At 36.2% G+C, this 26,039-nt stretch overlaps 1 protein-coding gene across 1 annotated transcript in view; it reads right to left on the bottom strand.

Moving 5' to 3' along the window:
* The window catches only part of LOC145673940 (otoferlin-like), a 479,417-nt gene that overhangs the window by 146,609 nt on the left and 306,769 nt on the right, over window positions 1-26,039 (bottom strand). Inside the window, exons 13-16 of the mRNA XM_081743754.1 lie at window positions 20,072-20,262; window positions 18,063-18,260; window positions 8,147-8,263; window positions 864-1,016 (exon numbers count right to left, since the gene is read on the bottom strand). Of these exons, the coding sequence (XP_081599880.1) occupies window positions 864-1,016; window positions 8,147-8,263; window positions 18,063-18,260; window positions 20,072-20,262 (659 nt within the window). The remainder of the gene's footprint in view (window positions 1-863; window positions 1,017-8,146; window positions 8,264-18,062; window positions 18,261-20,071; window positions 20,263-26,039) is intronic.

Genomic DNA, 26,039 nt, shown 5'->3' with positions numbered 1-26,039 from the left:
TCAGAGTGGAACTAAAAAAAAATATTTGATTTGATTGTATCGTCCCTTTCAACAGCGAGGCTATATGAGACGCGGATCCACAGCTTAACATGGAATTCGAACCACATGAACTCCCGCCGGGAATTGAACTCGGGTCTCCCACGCCGCTGGATAATATCAAAGAATAACTACAGACAATTATGTGATGAAGCGAAATGTTTAGTTAGTTGGTGAAATTGTTATATTGATGTGTAACAGTTTCGCCAACTAACTAAACTTTTGGCTTCATCAGACATAGTATGAAACAGCGATACATTTGGCTCCATCAGACATAGCGAATTTATTAGACATCAATATTTTAATTAAAAATTTTGTGCATTGCTCAGAGATTATGTTTTTCTATATTAAAATAAATAAAAAGATAGAACGGAGCGCCAACCAGTGGTCAGTGATAGAATACAGGAAACTGTCCCAAGTAGTTTGTAGCGAAAGCCTGTAGAGCACACACTAGAAAAACACTCCAAATTCTGCCTGCCACTGGGAACCAAACCCCGGATCATATGCACCAACGGCACGCTTGCTAATTATAAGGTCAAACTTGAGCACAATATAATAATCAAACCTTGTTTAATACAATGACCAATCGTAAACCATAAGTTCTGGACAAGTGTAGAATTTTTTGGAATACCAGAAAGTTACACATTTTTTCCTATGACTTATGCGTATTATGAGGCATACTAAGCATACTCCTATACAAAACATCTCTCAATAGATATTTCGGAATGTTACGCTATAAGGCACAAAGAAAGATAAATTATTCAATAAAATCTTATTTTAAGAAATGTGCTTTACTAGGTGTACTACATCTGCACTTCAAAACCTACCTTTAGAAAGAGAGTTTGCACTTTTTCACAGTCTCGTCCACATTCTTCATCTACAATAGAATAAATGAGATCTCTTGCAGGTATCCTTTGGTAGGCCAATCTCTTCCCAGAGCTGATTACCCACACAAATACATCGGGTAAAGAATGCTGAGGCTACAATAAAATTTAAGGTTAGTTAGTACACTTTCCGAAATCTGGTAGACTCAAAAAAAAATGATAAATCAATTCAGTAATAAGTTCGAAAGTATCTACGAGGTGTAATCAAAAACTACGGTGAATAATGTTATTAGAAACAAAGTAATATGCTTACATGAAATTTGATTTAATCTCCTTCAAACTACTGTCCTTGGCTAGCAATGCACTTATCCCAACGTTGAATCTATGACTGGAAGCATTTGTAGAAAGCTTCTTTTGGAAGGGCGTTCAGCTACTCTGTTGTGGCCTTCTCGATGTCAAGAATCAGGGACGTACGCAGGTGGTGGGTCTTGGGGGTCCGGACCCTTCCCGAAATTTCGACTTTTGTTTAAATTTAGCCTAATTTTTGGGACAATTTTAGGAATTACAATATAAAATACACTCATATTGAGTTTGGACCCCTCTCGAAATAAATTCCTGCGTACGCTACTGTCAAGAATGGTGTGAAAACGTTTTCCTCTAAGCACAGTTTTGGTTTTAATTTTTGGGAAGAACCAGAAGCAGCATGGTGCTATATATGGAGAGCACAGTGAATGTGGACAGGCACCGCAGATGAAAAGCAAGGTGTGGCCGGAGCGTTTTAGTGATAAAGAAGGAAGCCATCTGCCCATTTAATCGGCGGTTAAAATACTGTTCACGGACTCATAGATGTTTACTTCTTCGGAAAGCTCTTGATTAGTCATTCGTGTATTTGAACAAATCATTTGTGCCACTTTTTGCACGTTTTCATCTGTTTTTGACGTCGAAGGTTGATCGTTGCTCGTTTTCAACCGACTTCTTGCCGCTTTTCAATCGCTTATACCACTCGTAAACCATATTCAATGCCACCGTTTCATCACCATACACTGATTTTGACATTTCGTGAGTTTCATTGGGATTCTTGCAAAAAATGAAATGGAATCTTTGAGTTTTACGTCTTACGGTTAAGCTGCTGAGGCTAAAGGAGACCGTGAAGATGAGAAATGAATGAATGAAGAGAGTGGGAGGAAACGGGAGAACCCCGAGAAAACCCACGAGCACGGTGTTTGTCCACCACAAAGTCCACACGGCGCGATCCGGGATCGAACCAGGGACCCCAAGCACCGGAGGTGAACGCTCTACCACTGAGTCACCGCGCCCCCCAGGACTCTTGCAGCTTAGAACAAAACTTTGGCGCGCGTTCTCACTCTTCTGCCTCTGGGAACCAAGTAACAAGCCACAACTTGTTCAAACTCGACACTGACTGTAGCAAAGGTTTAGGCTACCTGGCTTACTAGTTGAAATGAATACAACATCGATAGATGGCACTGTCCAACTACATTCACCGTACTTTTTGACCACACCATGTAAGTAATTTAAAATCTTGTCACAGTTAACTTTACTGGCAAAGAACCTCCTGACATATTTAACTTAAGCTTAAAAGTAAACTTTGAGAAACTGTATAGGAGAATCATTGGTACATAGATTAATTAGTAATCAAAACACTCTATAACGTAAACAAAGACTTTACTAGGTCACTTAACACATTCTTCCTTTTTGTTATAGTGTTTCACCTTCACTTTTTTTTTCTGATGACCATCTATAAACAAACAAATGGTTCACAGTCTACGTACAATAGAATAACATATTTTATTGTCATTGAGCTTAACAAGCAATAGAACGTCCGAATGAGATATACATATAAATATAGATACGAAGAAAAAGTAATAACATACAAACATTCAGTTGGTGGTTAATACTACAATAAACACCCTAATAATATATGAAACAAAAAGGCACTGGAAATTACAATACAGTTTCTTCACATTCACTCAACTTTAGAGAATCGTGTAAAATGGACGACAGTTGCTGTACAGAGGTTGTTAGTTTATTGAACAGCTTCGGTCCTTAGACCAAATAACTATTTTTGATCTTCGATCATCTACAGCAGGCCAGCAAGAGAAGGTCTCTGACAGCTTGCAGTGACGTTGCCACTACTCACGTGTCAAGGCTTTTTTCGGTTCATCTATAATGGCAATTTAAGGTTAGTTTAAAGGGACAAGTTTTGCCGATAGATGTCACTACAGTCTTCGTATCTTCCTCATGTATTTTTTTTACCTTTCACGAAAATTCAAGATTTCTCTTACAAATTTCAACTTAAAGATTTTTAGAAAAGGAACTTCATAACCTATCGAAGGCAACAATCCGTGCCGATTTTTTATTTAAAATTTTCTTCATTGTTGAAATGGCTTGTTTATTGAAAGGGGTTATCCAAACCTTTAACAATATAACTCTTCCAACAATGAAGAAAATTCAAAATAAGAAATCGGCACGGATTGTTGCCTTCGATAGGTTATGAAGTTCCTCCTCCAAAAGTTTGAAGTCTCTAGGTCGAAATTTGTAAGAGAAATTGTAAAGTTTCGTGAAAGGTAAAAAATACATGAGACAGATACGAAGACTGTAGTGACATCTATTGGCAAAACTTGTCTCTTTACACCAACCTTAATTAATGATGTAAGACAGTGTGACCATGACTGGTAACACTAGTACCAAAATAGGAGCTTCATTGTCCCTCCGCATGTGGTAAGAAACATAAGAGATCATCTCTTGTTGGCCCGGCTATAGTAAAGGGTACATCAATTTTCTTACCATACCTAGTATTATATATATGTACTTCATCCCTGAGCGTCATATTTGCTAGTGTAAAGTAGCACTTGATAAATATATACATTAACTACCATCATTATCTTAAGCTTGATAAATAGTGGTTTACAGTGTTCTTTATCATGTGTTCCAACAACGACCCTGATGGATTTCTTTTGCAAAACTAGGACATCATGTGCTTGACTACTGTTACCCCAAAGCAAATACCATAATCAATTATACTACGAAAAATGCGAAATATGAATTTCTTATATACTCATGGGGAATTATATCTTTCAGTTTTCTTAACAGAAAGAGAGCTCCAGATAGCTTTGTATATACATATTTTACATGTTTTTCCAAGGTTAGTTGGTTGTCTATACATATATATGAAATTGAACCTCAGATTCATCATAGTTCTCTTTGTCATTGCAGTGATTGAGACTAAAGATTACTTTTGTTTTGTCTCGACTTAACACAAAGCCATTTTTTAAAAATCGTATCACTGCCTCTGTTAACGCCTTGGGCTTCTATATACACTCCTTTAAAGCTTGTGTTTATATTAACTAGGGTAATATCATGCACGTATAGAACTGATGTGGCATTAGTATTTAAATCTTTTATCATTATTAAAAATAGTCAAAGCCTGGAAGTTTTCTTTAGCATTTTTATTCGTATGACTGTTTAAATGCATAAACATTGTAAACGACGTAAAATCAAAAACTGTATATAATAATTTTTGAGAGCCACACAAAAAGCATGCCACGTCCTACAGTCAGCGTCGAGCAAAAACAAAACTAAAACAGACGCGACTTTCAACATGCGTCTGTGTTAAATTAGAATTCCAATAGGAAGTCTCGATCTTTCGCCTACAAGACATGATCGTAGGAATTTTAATATCAAAATTTAATTTATTTTTTTAACGTTAAAAAGATCCCAAAACTGATTTTCCATTTCAAAGTGAACGAGTCATGAGGTATGCTCATTTAATTCCCTAAACGCTTGCTTTTAGTATCTCCCACATAGTTATTTGGAAAAAAAAAAAAAAAAAGTAACGTCCCACGTTATGCTCTTTAGGCGAAAGGGGAGAGACGACAAACAGAAGTGAATGATTATGGAAGAAATGGTGGATTAGTTTGGGCAAATCAAATAACCTTAGATCCTAAAATTTCAAAGTGTCCATATTAACATTTTATAAGCCTAAATCTCACTCTCCGAATGGACTACTTTAGTCAACTTTCTTCTCAGGACATTAACTTTCGCAACCTAATTCCAATTTTAACGTTTAAAAATAACTAATAGGTAAATAGGTAAATTGCCTATTACAGGCAAGTAAAACTTTATCTCATACGGAAAACATACGCCAGTTATGTCATCAGAAATATTTTAATTTGATTTATTAAACATTCTCTAGACTAAAGTTTCTCAACCTTTTTAAAATGAATACCAACTTTAATAATCAGAATATTCCACGAATCACGATACTCTTGTCTCTTTGAAAGCAAAATTATTATTATTACTTTAGAGTAAAGACAGAGAAGGAAATATGGTGATCAAGAAAAAAATAAAATTAAGATTTCAATGGATTTACATGTCTCATACTCCCTACATGCCGGAAAACGGATTTTTGGATATTTGTCCGTATACTTTTGTTTGTCCCGACGTAAATTTGTTTACTTGGCTAGACACCACACTATTCAACGGATCTCAACCCAATTTTAAATTTCAGGTTTTTATAAGATTCTCAACGGAAATTTCCCAAATTTTCTGCCTACTTCAAAACCAATGGTAATTCACTGAACCATCAAAATAAAATGTTGCAATTTTCTCCAAAAAAGCTCTATCGATTTTGTTTTGATTTCAGACATTAATATTTCATTAACAATTTTATACTCTCGTATAAGTTAGTTTTCTGGGAAAAATTCAAAAGAGATGGGTTTACTTTCAGGGGTGTTTTTTTTTTCTGGATTTCAAACATTTCTCAGTCGATTTTTTTCATAGTTCATAAATAAATGTTTTATTAGTAAATTGATAATACTGCATATTTCATCTGTTCTAAAAAAAAATCTGTAAGATATAGTTTACTTTTTTTGTTGTGGACGATTTTCTTATGAACGACTCAGGAGATACATTCTGTTTAAGGTATTCTCAAGTTGTGGCGAAGATCCCCAGACGGCAATTCATATGATAATTGAATATGGAACGTTTTAATATATACAGTGTGTCCCAGAATTGGTGACTCACTTGTTAGGTGGTAGGTTAGGCTGTATGACTGATTTTGTTGTTTGTTTATTTCTTGTTTTGTTTCTGTTGTGGTATAATGGTGTTTTTTTCTTTTTCTTTTCAATTGGCAACACTTCAAGATGGCGACTCGCCTGACGCTTAAGATACTTGTCCAATGCGTTCGCCTATTTTCTGAGATATACAACGTTACAGAAGTCCAACGACCAATGAAGGAACTGTACTGTGATCCTGCGCCACAGCGAAAAACAATAACAAGGATAAATGATACCACTGGTAATGTAATTGATGCCATCAGGCCGGATAGACCTAGGTCCGTCAATAATCCCGCAAATGCGGCTCGGATACAGGCGGAACTTGCAAGGTCACTGCAGAAGGCGAAATCGATTCGACGGTTGTCCCGCACCCTGAATATCCCGAAGTCATCGGTAGCCAGGATTATCACGGATCTGAAACTGAGCCCTTATTATCCTTGCCTGCTGCATGCACTCAAAGCGGAAGATCCCGATCGCCGTATCCAGTTTCCTGAGTGGTGCCAGCAGACGATGAAGGAAAATCCCGACCTCGAGGTTCAGATAGCCTGGACGGACAAGGCAAAATTCCACGTGTCAAGGTCAGTGAACCGTCACAACTGTGTGTACTGGCGATCCTGAAAATCCAAATGACGGCGCTAATCACCGAGGAATTCAACAAAAGTCCCGTTCAGATGTGCCGAGATATGCAGAAATGTGTCTCCGGATGAGGGCAGGCATGCATCGATGTTAATGGCCGCCAGCTGGACCTCCTCCAAATGGAGAATAGGGATTAGATACTGTAAAGCATTTGATTTTTACATCATTCCTCTGTACCTACATTTTTTTCTTGCAATTCTTGTTTATAATAAAAATGTACTGATCACACTCAAAAGGTGAGTCACTACTTCTGGTACACCCTGTATATTATATATATGTATGGAACGTTTCCCGACACAAAGTAGTTTGTGTAGTTTGGGCTTTAGTTGATAAGGTTGAAAAAGAGCTCTCTTGGTTAGCTCAAAAGTTTTATAATATATATATTAAAAGCATTTTAAGGATGTAAGTTGTGTGTGTTTTCTTGTACGAGCTAAAGTCTATGTTCACCCGCTCAATGTTAATGAACTAAAACTATTTTTAAAACGAAAACTTCTTCCATTTTGTTCTTATAAGCACGTTTTTCCAACAAAATAGAAACACTGATCAAAAAAGTATTTAACTTACTTGTTTTACATTACAGTATATTGCAAGGAAATTGGTGATATGCAAAAATCACCCAAATTGAGTCGTACGTGAATTGAGGATGGAAAAGTATTCAGAAATCTGTCAATAGTTACACGTTAAAATAATTTAGAAAGTTAAATAAAAGAGTACGTGCAGACTTATTAATGATAGCGGAACCAAAAATCTTTTTAGAGCCTGGTCCCGGAACCTAAATAAACGTTTACAAGTTAGGTGTTCTTTTGGAAGAGAACGAAAAATACACTCCGACATATCGGCACTGTTCATGGTACCAAATACGGTAATTGGACATACTTCGGCGAAAGAACCAGAATACATTTCGACATATCAGTTCTGTTAAAATTCAAAACCATAATTAGATGTGATTCGAGAACAAAACCGAAGTAACCGAGGTACATTTTGACATAATTTGCAAACATTGTTAAGTAAATCAGTGTAAACATTGTTTAGCAACTATGAAATGACAACTCAAGGGAACCACCTAACTTAGATTTTGTAACGAAACTGCTGTAGGTTACGGTAGGATATTTTACTTTTTGTGAAATTTTCTTTCAATTTCAGTATTAGTTTTAGTTACAGAACGAGAACCGATTTTCTCAGGAAATCAATTTCAATTCCACACTTGGAATAGATTGTCTACGAAAATTAGTTTCGGTGCCGATTCGAAACAGTTTTGTCAGAAAACCTCTTTCATTACTGCACTGGAAGGGAAGTCAGTTCCAGACAATACAACCCATTTACGAATATCGATTCCGGTACCGTTAAGAACCCTGGTTAACTTCAAGAAGAAGTAGAGAAGTTCCAGCTAATGCATCTATTTCTGTTCCGGAAATTTTTGTGCCTCAAACTAAATTTCATTTAATTTTCAGATCTCACGCGAATAAATTACGTAAGAAATCAATCCTACCAAAATTTACAAAGAATAAAAAAATGCTAATCAGAAAAATAATAATTTTTTAAGAGATTAAACAAAGTACATTTATTTCAACTTACATCCTCTACTAAGAATTTAAGCTTTTGAAGATACGAATGGGCTGTTTTGTACCGTTCCTTGGCAGAATGTTTGGTGACCAGAGCTTTCAGATTTCTTGACATGCTTCCTATATGTTCCTGAAACAAAAAGATCACATTTAATAAGACTGTACTTATAGGAAGGAGATACAAGATAGATGTTGCGATTGTTCAATATCGCAAAAACCATGTAATATAAATCAGAATATAGTAACCTTGTTACTCACAATACTCGGAGTAAATTAAAATCACTTCGCATTCTTTTTCTCTTTCTTTTTTTTTTTTCTTTTTTTAAAATATGCATAGTTAGAATTTCACCTGATTCAAATCGTATTGCATTTTCGTCCTTTTTTATACATTTAGCACTGTCATACAATGCACTTGAAGTGGACACGTCATTTATATATAAACACAAAAGTAAAATTATCAAAAGTTCAAAAACAATAGTAATGTAAATTAGATACAATAAGTTAAAAATCATATCTTATATTTTGCATGTTGTCACTATCAACAATAAAGTTATAGTAAGTATTAATTGCAGTGTATGTAGAAATCCTTGCATATATATATATATATATATATATATATATATATATATATATATATATAATGATAGAAACAAGTAATGACACCGATTTATTTGCATCATATAAAATTTTTATGCAGTCAGCAGTACATGTATTCCTCTACCAAGTAAAAGCAGTGTTGTAATAAATATTTCTGGTGTTCTTTTTTAAGTTTAGAAACAGAATTCTGAGTCCCTATATCTTTAGGAAGTTTATTATAAAGCTTGGTACCCACGCATTTACACCTTTTTTCACATAATACAGTTCTGTGTTCTACAATAGAAAAATTTTGTTTGTTTCTTGTATCATGATCATGATGTTCTACTCGGGTAAGAATAACCTCTAGGTGTCTTTTAACAAATATCAGTAAATTTAAGACAGGGCGCAAAATTTCAAAGTCAGACGCACTCGCCAATCCAAAAGGGATGATCGCCAGTATCTCTCAAGTACAAATTATAAGAAGTCTTCCCCTTCCCCCGAACGACCATTGGTTTGACAAAGAAATATTTCACATTCGTCTCTCACTCAGTGGCAAGAAACTGCGCAACACTGTAAGTTTAAGCAGAACCATTCCTACTGAACACTGGTCACCAGCTCTAAATTTCTAGTCGTCAGGTGACCGAAAATTTTCCGCCCTGTTTAAGATATACAAATAGGGTACTGCTGGAAGTATACGAAGTTTTTTTTTTTTTTTTTTTTTTTTTAATATTGGTTTGCAATAATCTTTTGGTTTAGCAGTTGCCATCATTCTGATTATTCGTTTCTATATTGTAAAAATTATTTTGGCTTTGTGTGTATTTTCCCAAAATATAATGCCATACATTAAATTTAACTGGAATAATCCAAAGTAAATCGTTTATAAAGACAGAATCTTTTAACACGTTTTTAATTATTTTAATTGCGAAATAAATCTGATTTTTTTTTTTTTTTAACTAACTTTAGTTATATGCCTATCCCAGGAGAGATTTTCATCAATCCAAATTCCTAAAAACTTGGTTGATTTCGCGTAGTCTATTTCGTTATTTTCAATTAAAATATTCATAAGCTATGCATGTTTGTTGGGCAAGTGATAAAAATTGATTGCATGTGTTTTTTTAATGTTTAATTTAAGCTTATTTTCTTGAACTCAGTGAGATAGTTTACAAAGGATTTCATTTGCACTAGCTTCAACATCCTTATTTGTTTTCCCTTTTACTATAATATTAGTGTCATCTGCATAAAGGGATACTTGGTAGGTCGCTAATGTATTTCAAAAATAATAACGGCCCTAATATGGATCCTTGTGGCACTCCACATGATATTTCTTGTTTCTCCGATATGTGGAATGTAGTTTTGTTTGTTTTTCTGTTATTGTATGTAATTTCTACTATTTGCTGCCGATTTTCCAGATACGATTTAAGCTAATTGAACGCAATGTCTCTTATTCTATAATCTTGTCGCTTTGAAAGAAGATTTCTTTGTAACACTAAGTCAAATCCTTTGGAAAGATCAAGGAAAATACCTATACATTCCTCCTTACTATCAAAACTTTTATACACACTTTCTAGGAAATGATATATTGCAGTCTCCGTTGATTTCCTTTTTAAACCATGTTGCTCATCTGTTATATCATGTTTGAGTAGAAAGGATGCTACCCGGACACTCATTGTGGTTTCTAGAATTTTTGAGAAAGTTCAGAGAAATGAAATAGATCTACAAGTTTCAAGAGCTGGTTTGTCGCCATTTTTATATATTGGTTTTACTTTTGCAAATGAAACGAAATCTTTCAGTTTAAAGGGAGACATGATTAAAGCAAGTGAATGATGGAAGAATTGGTGGAATGAGAACGTGAGAGAAAACCCACGATGGAGACACAAGGTGCTTCTTTAGTTACTTGCAAAAGTTTGTCGCCGAACGATCTGATGAATCATTTAAGAAGTATGGATCTGAGGTACTCTCAAATGTAGAAACGAGAGGAATTTTGAGAGCCATAATCTACTGATGGCCAGTTATCCTCTTACTGTTATGTGTAATGAAAATGGGTGGTATGTTGTTGAGGAACTGGAGAAGGATTGTTCATGAAGATGTAAATGGAATGTTATGTTCCAAACAAAATCTACCCTGGTCATACTGGAAAGGAAAAGAAGAAACCATTTGTTTACATATTGTTGTTACTAGTTTGAGAGTCTAAAGAGCTGCCTGGTGGTTATATGGTCAGCGTATGTTCCTTTGGCGTGGGAAGATTTTGTTTGATTTCGTAGCAGTTCACGTAATTTGGATCCCGTGTATGTATGTCTCATACAGCCTAAGTGCTGAGAGTGACGCTAAACTCGAAACTAAATCAATTAATTACGCTTATAGATCTTGAAACTTATTTAAAGGCGTGTCTTAGTAACGTTTGGAGCATATATAATGTATGTGGCACGTATTTACTTGTAATCGGAACGAGTGCTTGTGGTTACTGCGCAAGTACTCTGTTCAATTTTTCATTTTTGAATCAATTTTGATTCTAAATGTCTACATTAGTTTTATTGTTTGAGAAAGCACACAAAGAGAAGAAACCAACGAATGCAAGATATAAGCAGCGAAATAAGAGAATACCAAGTACGCTGAGAAAGAGAGAGAGAGAGAGAGAACATAAGAAATGGTAAAAAATATAAAATATGGAGTAGAGAGAATGAGACAAGGATGTGTGAAGAAAGATTATGCACGTAAGATATTAAGAATGGAAAGATATTAAAAGAAAAACCAAGACATGAAGGAGGTGGAGATCAGTGTTGGATAGAAAGAATAAGATTGGAAGACACGTGTAAGAACTACAAATAACGAAGAATAGAAGTCGACCTAAGATCCACCTTCAAAATACTGGCCCAAGTCATGACTGGAATATCTTATAAGTGGTATAATAATGATGAACCCAAGGATAGTAGTTTAACACTTTAAGCGCCTAGCCCCTACAATCAGATGTTTTATACTGAGGCCAGCAGCGTTCACCGGCCTATTCAACAGCACGTGATATGTACACAAAGTATGTGTACATAGTGCCTAAAGTGTTAAGGAAATCCGAAAATTGCAAAGAATAAATTACATGAAGGTTTAACACAACGACAGGGACGACTGCGACAGTGGTGGTGGTGCTAGTAGTAGTAGTAGTAGTAGTAAAGAAGGAAGAAAACGTAAGTTTTATTTTTTCAGTAATTCTACTCCGTACAATGATAGGTCTACCCAGGACCGTCGCGTAGCTTGTAAGCGCACGGGGCAAGAATTCCCAGCCCCCCCCCTCCCCAAGTGTGTTATGAAAAACAACCAGAGTTTATTCTATACTCCTAGATTTAAATTTGGAATGGAAGTTCATAACGTAAGATAAAAGAAGTTGGTATTATGTCATTTTTTTTTAAAGTGAATGGTTTTTGTAGTTAAAACATAAAGGTTAATACAAACATGGTTTTGAATTATTGAAATCGAGAGCAATTCTTGTTTATTTTGAACTTCATACACACCAACATAGTAAAAGCATAGAACAGACAAATATTAAAGTCCAATGTGTAAGTGATAACAAAAACTTCGTAATTTTCTGACTTTCACTAAAAAACAACAAAACAAACTTTTCATTCCTTAAGATTAACACATAAGTTTTTCAGTAAATTTATCATCGGGGATACCGGGAAAGGGGATCTGCGAATACCCCTCGAATACACAAGGTTCGGTAGAACCTCTCGAAACGTTTTGCATTGTAATGCCTTTTTAACTGTTTTCCGTTTAAACCTATATAGGCAGACCCGGACTGGCCAGGGCAGGAGAGCAGGAATTCCTGCCTGGGTCCTCTATAAATATTTATTTATTTATTTATTTATTTATTGAACAAATACCCAGATACAGCATAACTTTGGATAGGTTAACATACAGGAAAACAACAAGGGAAAAGCATTGTCAACAAATAGTGCATAAGTAATATTATTTCGCCAAAACTAATTTAATTGCTCTTTCAAGCACCGGGTAGCTCGAGAAAATGTCCATATTGGTTGTTAAATGATTATAACAGTTCGGTATTCTGTAAAAAAGAGACCTGCATTATGCAATCCTATTTGGGGCTCTTTGTTTGGGGTCTAATAAGAATATATTTCAACAATATGAAGAATGGGGCCCCAGCGTCACATTGTCTAAGTGTGTATTGGGGCCACATGAATCCCGAAATGAGACTGACTTTTTAAAGTCCTGTTGGGACCTTCTGTTAGTCGTTTGAAAAGTTATTGTAACACCATAAAGAAACAAAAGAGTTCCCCCACCCTGGAGCCCTATTACCAAGTGTAAATGAAGCTGACAGCTTTATAAAGAAAATCACCCCCCATCGCAAAGGTAACTTAGTATATTCTGTGAGACTCCTACATGCTACATGGAAAAGGAAAATAGGGCCCTCCAAGTGAGGCTCCTGCCGGGGCCCTATACCCCCCAGTCCGAAACTGTATATAGGATAGCCTGAATTTGAATTTTATTAAGATTTCTTTTTCCATTTTATTGGGGTACTCTTGAGTCACCTCAATGGCTACGTCCCTGATAATTAATAAACACAGTTGTTGTATAAGGTTAGTGCAGAATTGAACAGCTGAAAAGATATTTATTCTGCTATTGATTGGAAAGTACGTGCGAACTTGTATTTGTGATGCTAACTGGTTATTATCAAGTGGTGCCAAAATATGCAGATAATTGTAGTGTTGCAGTCATTTTGGTATTACTTGAGCATTTGTCGAACGGAATAGGAATAAAGAAATGTTATTAAATTCTACTGAAGTTTCTTCAGTTTGTACCAAACTGTCATACGGATAATAAGTAAGTAGTAGCAGATTTCGGTCACTTTTCCGAGGTAAAAACTCTTCTCACAGAGGGCTGGAGAAAGTTCCAGTTGAATAATCGAAGACGATGTTTTACATTACTGGTAATTTTACTTAGTTGTGGCCTGATCATTATTAAATTATCTGATTTAACATTATTTTTTTTAAAATTCATTTACCACCATAATCTGAATTCCTTGAATTTTGTTGATTTGTCGTCCCGGCGCTCCCTCGTTCAGGTTGCCCGGGACGATTGCCCCGGTCGCCCCGCCCACGCGACGGCCCTGGGTCTACCATGGAAAATCCCTAGTGTTGTTGTTTTTGCATGTATGTCATATCACGTGACTATCATGTTAAACTGTAAATACATTTCTCACACAGCCTCAACGTTGAAAAGATACTTTACACCTAAAAAAAAAAAAAAAAAAAATGGAAAAGAAGAGCATAAAAAGAAGTTCCAAAAACAAAAATGTAACTAGGGAAACTGACGGAGAGTTGAACTCTGATCTACCTTTTACCCTACCATTTGAGCAATGAATTTTGTTTGTTCGTTCTTCTATATATATTTTGAGTGTTCTAAAAATGGCGCCCATGGACCACAGAGCACTATTCTACAGGCGAAAATAAAGCGAAAATGTTATAATGGTATGCCCTCCGGGGCCTCTTTCAGCCACTATGGGGAATCAAAATTGCACAATCTGGCAACGTCGCAGATTAACTTGGAGCCATTAGCATTACTCTACGAATACAGCAAGCAGTTGAATCGATTGCTCCACTCAAAAGTGATGCTATTATAAATGTATATCGACTTGAGCTGCCATCTGGAAAGAATCTATGTAACTATTTGATGGATTAGCAGATCTACTCTATTTTTCTTTATTTGCGATGTTTCCACATAGTGCAATTTGCGTCTCCAGACGAGAACTCGAAAGGTATACAAATAAATATTTTTTCGATTTTATTTTAATTTGTAGAATAGTGCTCAGTGGTAAATGGGCGCCATTTTTAGAACACCCGATATATATACTCTGCTCCCACTTGGCACCCGATATATATCTATATTTATACATACTCGGCTCTCATATGCCATTGCGCCTTGCTTGGCGTCTTACTATCAGACACTACCGCCCTCTTGCTCTGTTAATCGGTATTTTCTTATTACTTAGTTTCACTTTTAATTCTCAAACAGTAGAGAGGGGACCGGCACGGTTCCAAATTTCTTGTGCCATAACCTACTTCTTTATTTATTTATTTATTTATTTTCATTTCTTGTTCGTCTTTTTTCTTTTCTTGTGAAAAAACACAGATGAACAAAAACTTAGGCACATAAAATCAAAGAAACAATGAGTAGGAACAACAATCACAGCAATCATATATTTCTACAGATATTCATTCTTCATTCTGTTAGTCAAAACAGTCATGAGAAGTGGGCTACTGATCTGGTTAGTCGAGGTCAGCGTGAGAAACAACTAATTGTATTCGCTGATAGCTCACGTATTAGAGCATTCGTTCAGCAAGCAGCAGATTGAGATTCGAAAGGTCACCAGTTCAGAGGTCTGTAAAAAAAAAAAAAAAAAAAAAAAAAAAAAAAAAAAAAAAAAAAAAAAAAAAAACCTTGTTTGGTTCTTAGAACGAGGTTGTTCTTGTTTTATTGCTTATTCTACAAATTTTCAATCGTTAGCTCCTTCAAAGCACTTCCCTCTACTGTTAATACACCGTGGCTATTGTCTCTTCCAATTTTGGAAAGTTTGCTGGAAATCACCTTTTTGATGGCGTGCAGTACTGTCGTCTTATTTTCCTGAATTTCCTCCGCAGACTGAGTATGACATCCTTTCAAAGTACTTTTAAGTTCAGGAAGTAGAAAAAGGCCTGCTCGGGCCAAGTGCGGAAAGTAGGATGCGTGGGGCAATGTCTTTGGGGTAAAAGTGTAAAAATGTGATTTATATTTTAAGACTGTCATTGTCGCAACTTGCAACAATTTTCTGTTCACTACTGTTTTGAAAAAATGGCCGCCATTTTGAAATTTTATATTGAATCGCCAAGAAAATCTATACAGCAAATTTAGAATGTCTCTTGCTTCTACCCTCCAAATTTCAACTTAAAAGTTTGAAAATTGCATCCTGTAGCGTGGAATGAAGTTGAAAAATGGCCGCTACTTTGAAATTTTACGATGGATCGCAGCCAAAATACATATACAGCTAATTTAGTGTCTCGTGCTTCTACTCTGAAAATGTGTTTTTAAAAGACCGAAAATCACGCTTTGTAGTGTGGATACTTGCTATTTTGAAAGAAAAAAATGCCGCCAAAATCTATGCAGGAAATTTAGTGTATCTCGTGCTTGTACCCTGAAAATTTAATCTTAAAAGACCAAAAGTTGTACCCTGTAATATGTGTGTTGTGCAGGCAGACAAACGAACAAATGTAGATCAAATCATTCCAGGAGCCTCAGTAACTTCGTCAAATACAGTATGAATACCAAATATATTAATTTAAAACAAAGATATAATTCATGTATTATAAAATAAATGTTCCAAAATATCTTATATGGCAAATATTTTCCATCGTAAAATAAATGGTTTTGTTGTTGTTGGAGTTCACTTCCGATACTTTCCGCGTTCAATTGCGGGAATTTCCCTAGCACTAACAAGACGGTTCTTTCTCGAAAATGAGTTTAAAACAATTAACAAAGAAATAATTCCTATTTTATAAGGTAAATGTCTTAAATGAAATTAAATATTTTTCCAGCTTAAAGTAAATAGTTTTATTGTAGAAGTGTTCACTTCCAATGCTTTGTGCGTTCAATTGCGGGAATTTCCCAAGCACTTCTTTCACGACGGGTTTTCCCCGATAATGCAACTTTCTTTACTGTACATCGACATTTCCACTAGTACGGAAGTTTAAATTCAGCACCTGAAATAGTAGGGTTACATAGTTTTCGGAACTCCGAGCATTAAGCGTCTTAAACTTGACAAGAATTTTTACGCTATTGTTGGTGTTGATTCTCCAGAATGCTCTTTTGAAGAGTAGCAACTAATGACTGAACTAAACTGTTGTTGTTGGAAAACCAAATTTTACTGAAGAATACTTGTGTTACCATCTAATGTATGAAATAATATTATTAGCTTTACTAATGTATTTACATATTTACTAGTGATACAGGACCCTATGGCCTTAAACTCGTCAAATGTATGAGGAATAACGTCCCACGGCGTCGGCGAGCACACTACTCACGGAAAGTATTTTCTAAAATATACAAATGCGTATTTTACTTCAAATAGGCTATAAACACAATCCATGCATTAATTTGTTCTTATAATTATCTCAAGCTAAGGTAAACTTTTTTTATTCATTCACTGCATTCAGAACTTTATATAGGACTAACACTGAATGTTGTTGTATACTCTAACATGAAAGCAATTAATTCGCCCAAGGAAAGTCCAAAATCTGATAAAAGTCACTTTCAATGTGATCACCTTAGTTGTACCGATAGTATACTAAGAAAAAGCTCAAAAACCCCAGGTGGGTTTTAAAGTGTTTTTTTTTTTTTTTCAAGTCGGTCCAACCTGGAAAAAAAAAAAAAAAATTGGGCAAACCCTGTCGCCTTTTGACTTGAAAGGTCGTCCAGTCCTTGGATCTTTGGTAACCGAACTTCTGCCCTCTGTAAAACGCTTAAACCAATCAATCACAGCAATGCGTTCGGCTCATACAGTCATCCTTCTCTGTTTTGTTATCATTCGGAATATTTCCGTGAAAGTTTTCCTCACTTTTACATAACATTTCACACAGACGCAATGTTCCTTCAACTACTTCACTGTTGGTTTTCCACCAATCCGACGAAAATCTTACGCATGACTTTACTCAATGTGTTGTTACCCGACAACTAACGCATAGATCAGAACCCAATAAAAAGATATGTCGCTATGTGTGTACGGTAGCCAGAGCACGCCACCTGCAACCATTGGCCAACTATTTAAAAAGTTCCGTCTTTTTTAAAACACACCTCGTATATTCACGTAACAGTATGTAAGTACCAACCTACTTTGCGTAACAGCCCGATTTGTGGGCTTGAGATGCTCCACGCCATCTGTTAGCGATTGGTGGAACTACGTTCATCCTAGCGACGAACACGTGGTCACGGCGCCGCGTCGCCCTATCGCTAACCAGCGTATCGGGAGATTTCTAGATCTCGTGGCCGTCACGTCTTTCATTCAAGTGACTCCCCAGTTTGCCTCACGACGCGGGTTGGACGCCGAAAATTGGGAAACACCGGCCGGGAATTGAACCCGGGATTACACAGACATGAATCCAACGCTCTAACCGCTTGACTACGGTGAGAAACTACACTAAAAACCGTCCGAAATTTAGTAGTTTCAGTATGTATCCAACACAGACCTGTCCCCGTATCCAAGACAAAGCTATTTTAAGTATACAGGCACGTCTGTGCAAGATAAATCTGTGACATTTGGAATTTCACCCATGACAATTTATACGAAATTTACAAACAATTCATCAGTCAGTACTCACTATTTCTCGTTGACAAAGTTTCATCCGTTCCTTGTCCAACTTAGTCTTCCCCATAGAAGCCCCAGATCCAGTTCCTTTGAGAATGGAGACGTAACGAGTGCAACCGTCGTGTAATTCCTCCAGAACAGTCTTCAGTTTCTTCTCAAAATTCGGGCTTTCCGATTCCATAAGGGTGTGGACCTCCGCCAAACCTTCTTCCTAGGAAGAACTAACTCACAGTTTTACAAAGAAATGGAACATATGGTACTTACAATATGAAACAGCATTACTTTTATTACCTTTTAAAATCAGAGTCTCTGGAGACTATATATTCCCACGGAAGTCTGTTTCTTTTGACAATACTAATCACTGGTGACTGTAAAGATACATACAAGGAAGTGTGAGAGGACGTCAGAAATATAGTCTTGTTTCAGACGTACATATTTAATGATAGCTTGTTTCAATTATAGTAAACCAGTGCTATAAATAGGCTCGTGAGGAGAAGCTACAACATTCGATTTCAAAAAATCGCTCCAATAACCATAAACTAGCTACTTATTTCATTTTAGTGTACGGAATGAGTATGCTAGTGTAACACTTCTGCACGATATTGAGATTTATTTAACCCTGAACACATTGCTTTATCGAAAATCTTGCTAGCCACCTCTCGTTGAAAAATCCTGTTTTCTTGTTTACATATTGAATTAAACATGAAACATCGCTGTACATGATATTTTTACTTCAAGATAGAGAGTGAAAATTTCCTTCTTACGCTTGCTGCTGTGATCTAGAACCCCAATGGGTTTGCCTACTTATTTTTTTTTTACTAAATCTGGCACAACAGTAGTAACCATTTAATATGGTAAAAGATTTACATTCAAGTATCTGAACCCAATATGAAACAGATTTTTATTTTTTTTTTAAGATGTTTGGAATCACACTTAGAGAAGTAAAGAAACTTATTCGCTGGGGTCGTCTAGACCCTATATGTAGGTGCAGGATTAAAATTTGTACAAATTTCCTCGTGATTATTTTTGTAAGTACTCGATAGTGCGGTTTGCTAACAATTAGTCCAAAACACAAGCAGAACAAATCAGATTACCGTATTGCTTTCAAGTTATTTATTTTATTTTTTTTTAAGACAAATGAAGTTTTCAATTTGTATTGTATGTCAGCTTTCGTTCAGTCACCAGTTGTCACAAACTGTTATTCTTTTACAAATGTTTTCACAAACCTTATATGAATTTTCATTTCTGGAATCCTTTGACATACTTCTTTTACCTAATGCTTATACCTCATTTTACATTACCGAAGTATGTATTTTTCAAAAAAATACAGCCCGATACACCTATCTGTTTCAGTTATCCGTGTAACAATTTTAAAGTGCTATTAAATGTAGAGTTTTTATTTATTATTTTTTTTATTTCTAACTTTTATCACGGCAAATTAATACAGTACGTGTTACTATTATTTTAGTTTTGGTACTGATACTCACTTTTTTTTGTATGACTATCTTTGTATCCCTTGAAGAAAAAGAAAGAAAGAGGCAAAACTATAAGTTTATTTTAAAAATTATTAACGTGTGCAATAATTAACGTCTAATTATTAACAGTTCCGCCAACTATCCACTTGGCTTCATCAGACACTATCAAACCGACAATGGTTGGCGAAACTGTTTAGACGTTAATAATTTTTACAATAAACGTATAATTTTGCTCAGTGAGTAGTTTAAATCAGAGTTAAGTGTACTAAAAGCAAAATCTGTACAATAGAAAATAGTAAGCTTATATGTGGATATCATTGAAAGTAATGTGAAAATAATTTTGACGATTATCATGGATGATCTTTGCCGTTATATTCTGTTAATTATCGTAAGTGTGTAAGTATTTTTTCTCTCACTTTGTAATTTCGATAAAGGATTCCGACAAAGTTCAAACTAAAATTGTTGCCGTAGGACAGAAACTAAGTGCTGAGTATATTTTGTTTACGTTCAGTTCTTATATTATTCTTTTAATCTTCTAACTACTTACCAATTTGTCGACGATTTTTGAAATGACGTTAGAATTGTACATTCTTCTTCGATAGTCAGGCCATACGGATCTCACATACATACAAGGCTTATCGTCCCAGTAAGGCAGAAAATAGTAAACTTTGTCGTGGGTGATGGGTTTTGTCGGCGGTGTTGTACTCTGCCAAGTTGCGGTTTCCGTAGCTACACTTTCTGTAAAGAAATTTTTGAAAACGTTCAAAACAGACAGGTGACACGAACCCGTAAATACCATGTGATCCAGAAGTCATGCACATTGAAGTTCAGTTACCTATAAAAGTATTCTAGTTGAAAAGTTACATTGGCTGACGCAAGGTGGCACCATGGGTACTGGCAACAGCGCATCTAGACTCCAGTAAGATGTGTATTGAGCGCACAACGCTTGCATTAGTGCTCTGTGTATTCCCTAAACATGTTTTCCCAAGAGCCAAAACTTTTCATTGTCGAGTATTATTTTGCTAGTGTATGTTCTTATGTACGTATTGCAGACGAATTTCGTAATAAATATCCTGACATGGCAGTGCCTACAATTCAGCCGTTACGAGAATAATCACCCGTTTTAGAGAATGCAGACCTGTTGCAGACGAGAACCGGCAGACAGCCCATTTTGACTGATACTAAACTGGCTGGATTTAAAAATGTGATGCAACAGTCGCCTCAAAAAGCTTGAGAAACTACTAGCGCACCCTCAGAGTTCATATGGAAGTGCTCACAGAGCGAACAGAGAGCCTTTCGTGCACATATTTCAGGTGTTCAGGAATTGAAGGATCCGGATAAATATAAGCGCTATTGTACTGTATATGGTTTCGCTTATTTGTTGACAACCATGAAATTGCGGAACTTGTCAATGGTTTCTTCACTGATGAGGCGTGGTTTCACTTTAGTGGCTAAGTGTACGGTCAAAACAATCGAGTTTGGTCAACTGAAAATCGTTACATAAAACCCCTTTACACTCTCAGAAAATTATTGTTTGGTGTGTTATATTACGTCATTGTATAATGGATCCTATTTTCTTTGAAACTACAATGAACAGGGGTGAGTACCAAGATATCATTACACAGTTCATTGTGCTTCTTGATTGCAGGTTCCACCAGGTCAGTGCCACATGTCACACATCTACCGACACCGTATTTCTAAAGAATTATGGCCCCTACGTTCCCTCCATTTGGCGTCCCCTGATTTCTTCTTGTGGGGTTACCTTAAAGGTACGGTCCATAACAACATGCAACACACTGGAGGAACTAAAGATGAACATAACAGATGGGATTAGCAACATTAGTGTACACGTGCTCCACAAAGTGGCTTCAAACATGGTAAAAAGAGTTCGTACTTACATTATTGAACGGGTCAGTCATTTTGAGCATATGTTGTGAAAATATATCAACTAGTACTATATCAACTAGTAACTAAGTACAAGGTGATTATGATTAAAGTCCCACTTTCAAAAGGCTGTAAAAAAATGGTCAGACTGAATTCAAATTTGAACTGAATATACTTCAAGAAGGTGGAAACGGTATGGCATAAAAACGAAAATGTTCCAAAGTGTACCAATAGATGGACCTGTAAGTGGCGTACTATGCAAATTAAGAGACTATAGCACACGACACATTACACTTGTTATAAAAACGCGAGGTATGTAATTTGCTCCTCATATTGCATCTGAGCAGCTTGTCATGGGTCTCTCAAATGAAGGATCGCGCTCTGGTGCCGTGGTGGATGGGCTTTCCACTAAGTGTCACAACTGCTGAATGACTTGGGAGTCATTTTTTCGTCACAGAACAGAAACAATCATGTACATTGAACAGTACAGTTACTTAAAGGAGCAATTCGAGTTAGAAATGCATTTTTTACAATTTATTTCCATTTGTAGAGTTGAAAATTCTAAAAGGAATGGTGTTTGTTTGATCGCGATACGTTCAGTCGTTAGCGAGTAACAGAGGAAGAAAAATTTTGTGATGACATCATACATGGCAAAGCAGTGAGAGCAGGCTTACATACTACATACTGCCAAGCATTTCGTTTGTGAGAGGTGCGGTGGCACGTTCTAAGTGCAGTTTCCTTTTCCAGAACTGATTGCAAAGACTTAGAAATATCATCTGCATGTAGAAAATAATAATATGTGATGGTGGGCTGCACAAAAGTTTTTATAATATTATAAAATGTATATTACAAAGCGTAAGTTCAGCGTTTCAAAAAAGGAACTAAAATTTCATAACTAATACCATAAAATAGATGGCGGACAAGATTGCTACAACACCTAAGTAACTTTTCTTTAATCATTCTTCCGATTCCCAAACATAAGTATGTTCATTTTCACGTTTTGTTGCAATTTTTAACGCTGACCCTATAATTTTGTGCTTCAAGGTATGTACAGGAGCGCAACATATGAGGCAAAAATGAAATAACATCTGTAAAGTTTGCCACAATACGAAAAACAAATTTCTTTTATTCGCATCGCTCTCCGCGGAACAATTCTCATCACCCGTTTCATCATCATTGTCACTTGATACAGAGAAATTAAATGATGAATCTATATCTTGAGGAACAATCACCGTCACTGATTTCTTCTACAAGTCGGTATCCCTACACTCCTTAATTCACATTGTATACCTTATTTCTAAAGCAGTATCTTCAGAATCATGAGTGACATGGTTGCTATTACCCTCTAATGCCTCGTCTTGACTACAACCGTCAATTGCGTCTTGTACGATATTTTTACGTTGGTAACTGGACATAGATCGGCGCTTGCTCAATGGCTCGGATTCTAAAACTTTCAATAATATACTTGGAACAGCATTTTTTCTCAGTTTGCGTGTAAATAATTCTCCTGGCATTAGCCAGAGGTAGATCTAGACGGAAAAACTCACGGCGGGGGCAGTCAGAATCCAGACTATGATAGGTATATCATGTTTACTATAAACTTTCAAAAATATCTAAATAATAGCTTAAATCAATTTTGTCACTCAAAAATCTGGGGGCCCTAGGACCCGACCCCAGCCTAGATCCGCCACTAGCATTAGCTTTTCTTTCAGTAAACTTGACTTCTCGAAGGCAAGCCTTTCAAGATGTTTGGAATACGAGTGTTTTTATTTGGTGTATTTTTTTTCCTATTGATTTTCTTGAGCCATAATTTATATTGATCTGATGATTTCTCACGACTAACTAACTAACTAACTCTATAGCCTATGGAACCCGGAGGTTCAATGCCGCGTTCACAAAAGCTCTCCACTGACTTCTATCCTTAGCTAATTGCATCCAGTTTCTACTTTGTATTCCAATCTCTGCGAGATCCATCTTAATATTGTCCTCCCATATTCGCCTAGGTGTTCCTAATGGTCGTTTTCCGATTGGTCTTCCAGTCAAGACTTTGAAAGCGTTTCTACTTTCTTCCATTCTAGCTATATGACCTGCCCATCTAAGCCTCCTAGGCTTAACGACCCTAACAATGTTGGGTAAACCGTATAAATTATGTAGTTCCTCATTATGAAGTTTCCGCCATTCCCCATTCCCATTCCTCTTGGGTCCGAATATTCGTCTCAGGATCTTGTTCTCAAATACTTTCAGTCTATGTTCTTCCCTCAGAGTAAGTGACCATGTTTCGCAGCCAGACAAAACAACAGGGATGATTATCGTTTTGTATATTTTAAGCTTCAAATTCCTCGACAGAATTTGCGGCGACAAGAGATTTTGAACCGAATAGTAACACGAATTCCCTGCTTTTAGTCGACATTTAATTTCTTCGTGAATATGATTTTCCTCTGTTAATATTGATCCTAGATATTTGAAAGTATCCACTTTATCAAAAGTATTATTTAATATTTTAACACATCCATAATTTGCCGTATTACGGTCCCGACGCACTTCCATGTATTTAGTTTTCTCTGCATTTACTTCTAAACCCATGTCCCTCCCTGCAAGCGTATAATAAGATCTCTGCATTTCTTTCTACATGGTGTCTAGCAAATTTCTCTCAGCAATTTCCCGACTTTTTCCAGACTTTTCCCGACCATTTCCAAATTTTTCCCGACTCATTCTAAAAAAAAAAAAAAAAAAAAAAATGTTTTCGTAAAATTAGGAAAGGTTGAATGTAATGAAAAAGTGTATAAGTTCTTACCTGATCATAGAATGTCTCCTTCTTCATATATGCAATGAAACAATCTAATCTCCAAATTTTTTTATCTCCTCCTCTATGGTAGCAACCTGTTCTGACAACTGATTTACGATTTTCTGTTTCTTTGCTTCAAGTTTCTTTCATCTCTGTTCTGCTCTTCTTTTTCCAGCGGCCCTGCGATTTTTTTCTGACATCACTTTTCTGCGGTGTTCTTCGGCTTCCTTGAATCTCGCGTATGCGCTTCTCATTGATAGAATCATCTGCTTTGGGATAGGAAGGGCTTGTATGCCACCAGCCTCATTGACAGCATCATACACTACACGCTGCGCCACTAAAGAATCCTCTGACAAATTTTCAACTACTATTTCCTTGTTTACCGAAAAACCCCTTTCTAATGCTGCATTACCATGGGAAAGAATTAGGCATATCTTTACTATTTTGCACAGATATACATCATTTGGTGGTAACACACTCATCCAGAAGTCATCTAGTCTGTGTTCATTTCTTTTGTATGTCTCCATTTTCTCCCGCACATGTGTCTGATCTACTAGAGCATTGTATTCTCTGTCTGCCTTTTCTGCATCAGACGCTGAGACAATATTACTCTGCACTAAAATTTCGAACGTTGCTCTCATTTGTTTAACAGCTTCTTCCTGTGAATGACCAACGGTTAAGGGATTAAGAAACGTCAGCGCTTTTGAAAGGGAATATTTTAGCGGGGACCTCTCCTGCAGCTTGGATACTAAATGTTGATAACATTTACGTACTTGCTTTCGGAAACACAACATTTCCTTTCACTAACTTCTGTACATCTCCTCAGTGCTGACGTAGTTGCATACCCAAGGTCAACTTCCTTGATACGAATTGAATTAAATTAATATATAAGTTTTCACTTTTCTCCATAACATCAATAGCATTGATACTCTTCCTGTCCATTATTTCTTTTTTAACGAAGCGAGACATCAATACTTTCAATAACTGAGTAAGGCTACCATGCAAAAATGGAATCATAGGAGTGTCTGACTGATATTCAGTCAGGAAAGGCTCACAGTCCTCAGCAAGAGATTGAAAAAACGCTAATTTTGCATAGAGCAATTTGTCGTTCAAATTTCTAGCTACTATTCTGAAACTGTTACAGTTGGGTTTCAACCAAATCTTTTTTTTTTTTTTGTCCAAATTTCCACGTGGCTAGCCTACGTTAGATTATTTAAAGTTAATTAAGTCAGGTTTAAAATATACTAGAATTCTTAACGTTACACTTACTGTTCTGCACAAAGTAAAATCTTGCCCAACTTTGTGTATTAGTTCAAGTTACTACATTCTAATAACTTGTTTTTAAATTTTAAAAAATGATTTATTTTGAGCAGAACATTTCAAACATATTACTGTCTTTAGGTTAGGAAAACTTTGCTTAGGTCTTTTTTGTTGTTGCTGTTGTAATAGTTGGTAAAATAAACTTATTTATGACGGCAGGAATGTTGAATACTCAAAATTGACATGCCTGTAATTCATGGGAAAGTAAGAAATGGCATGTGGTTTGCCGTGACACTAAAACAACTAGCCTTTAAAGTGTTGAATTATTTACGAAATCATTCCCAGGTAAACTTACCAGTACGTGAAAAACAATCCAACATTTAATTTATACGCATAGTACGATGCAATGCCCAATTAACCACCCGTTACTCTTAAAAACTTTCTGCTGTCAGCAAACACTGTTGCCAACCACTCACTCACCACTCTTCTTCCCCCAGCACCACAATAGGAGACGAACCGCGCGCCTCACATAAATCACAGAAAATCCACGGTGTACGAGATGCAACGTGTACCGCGTGACCGTTTC

The sequence above is a fragment of the Thermobia domestica genome, chromosome 17 (assembly GCF_964235325.1).
Source record: "Thermobia domestica chromosome 17, izTheDome1.hap1.1, whole genome shotgun sequence".
Classification (NCBI taxonomy): Eukaryota; Metazoa; Arthropoda; class Insecta; order Zygentoma; family Lepismatidae; genus Thermobia; species Thermobia domestica.
This window is presented reverse-complemented; position numbering and strand designations above follow the sequence as displayed.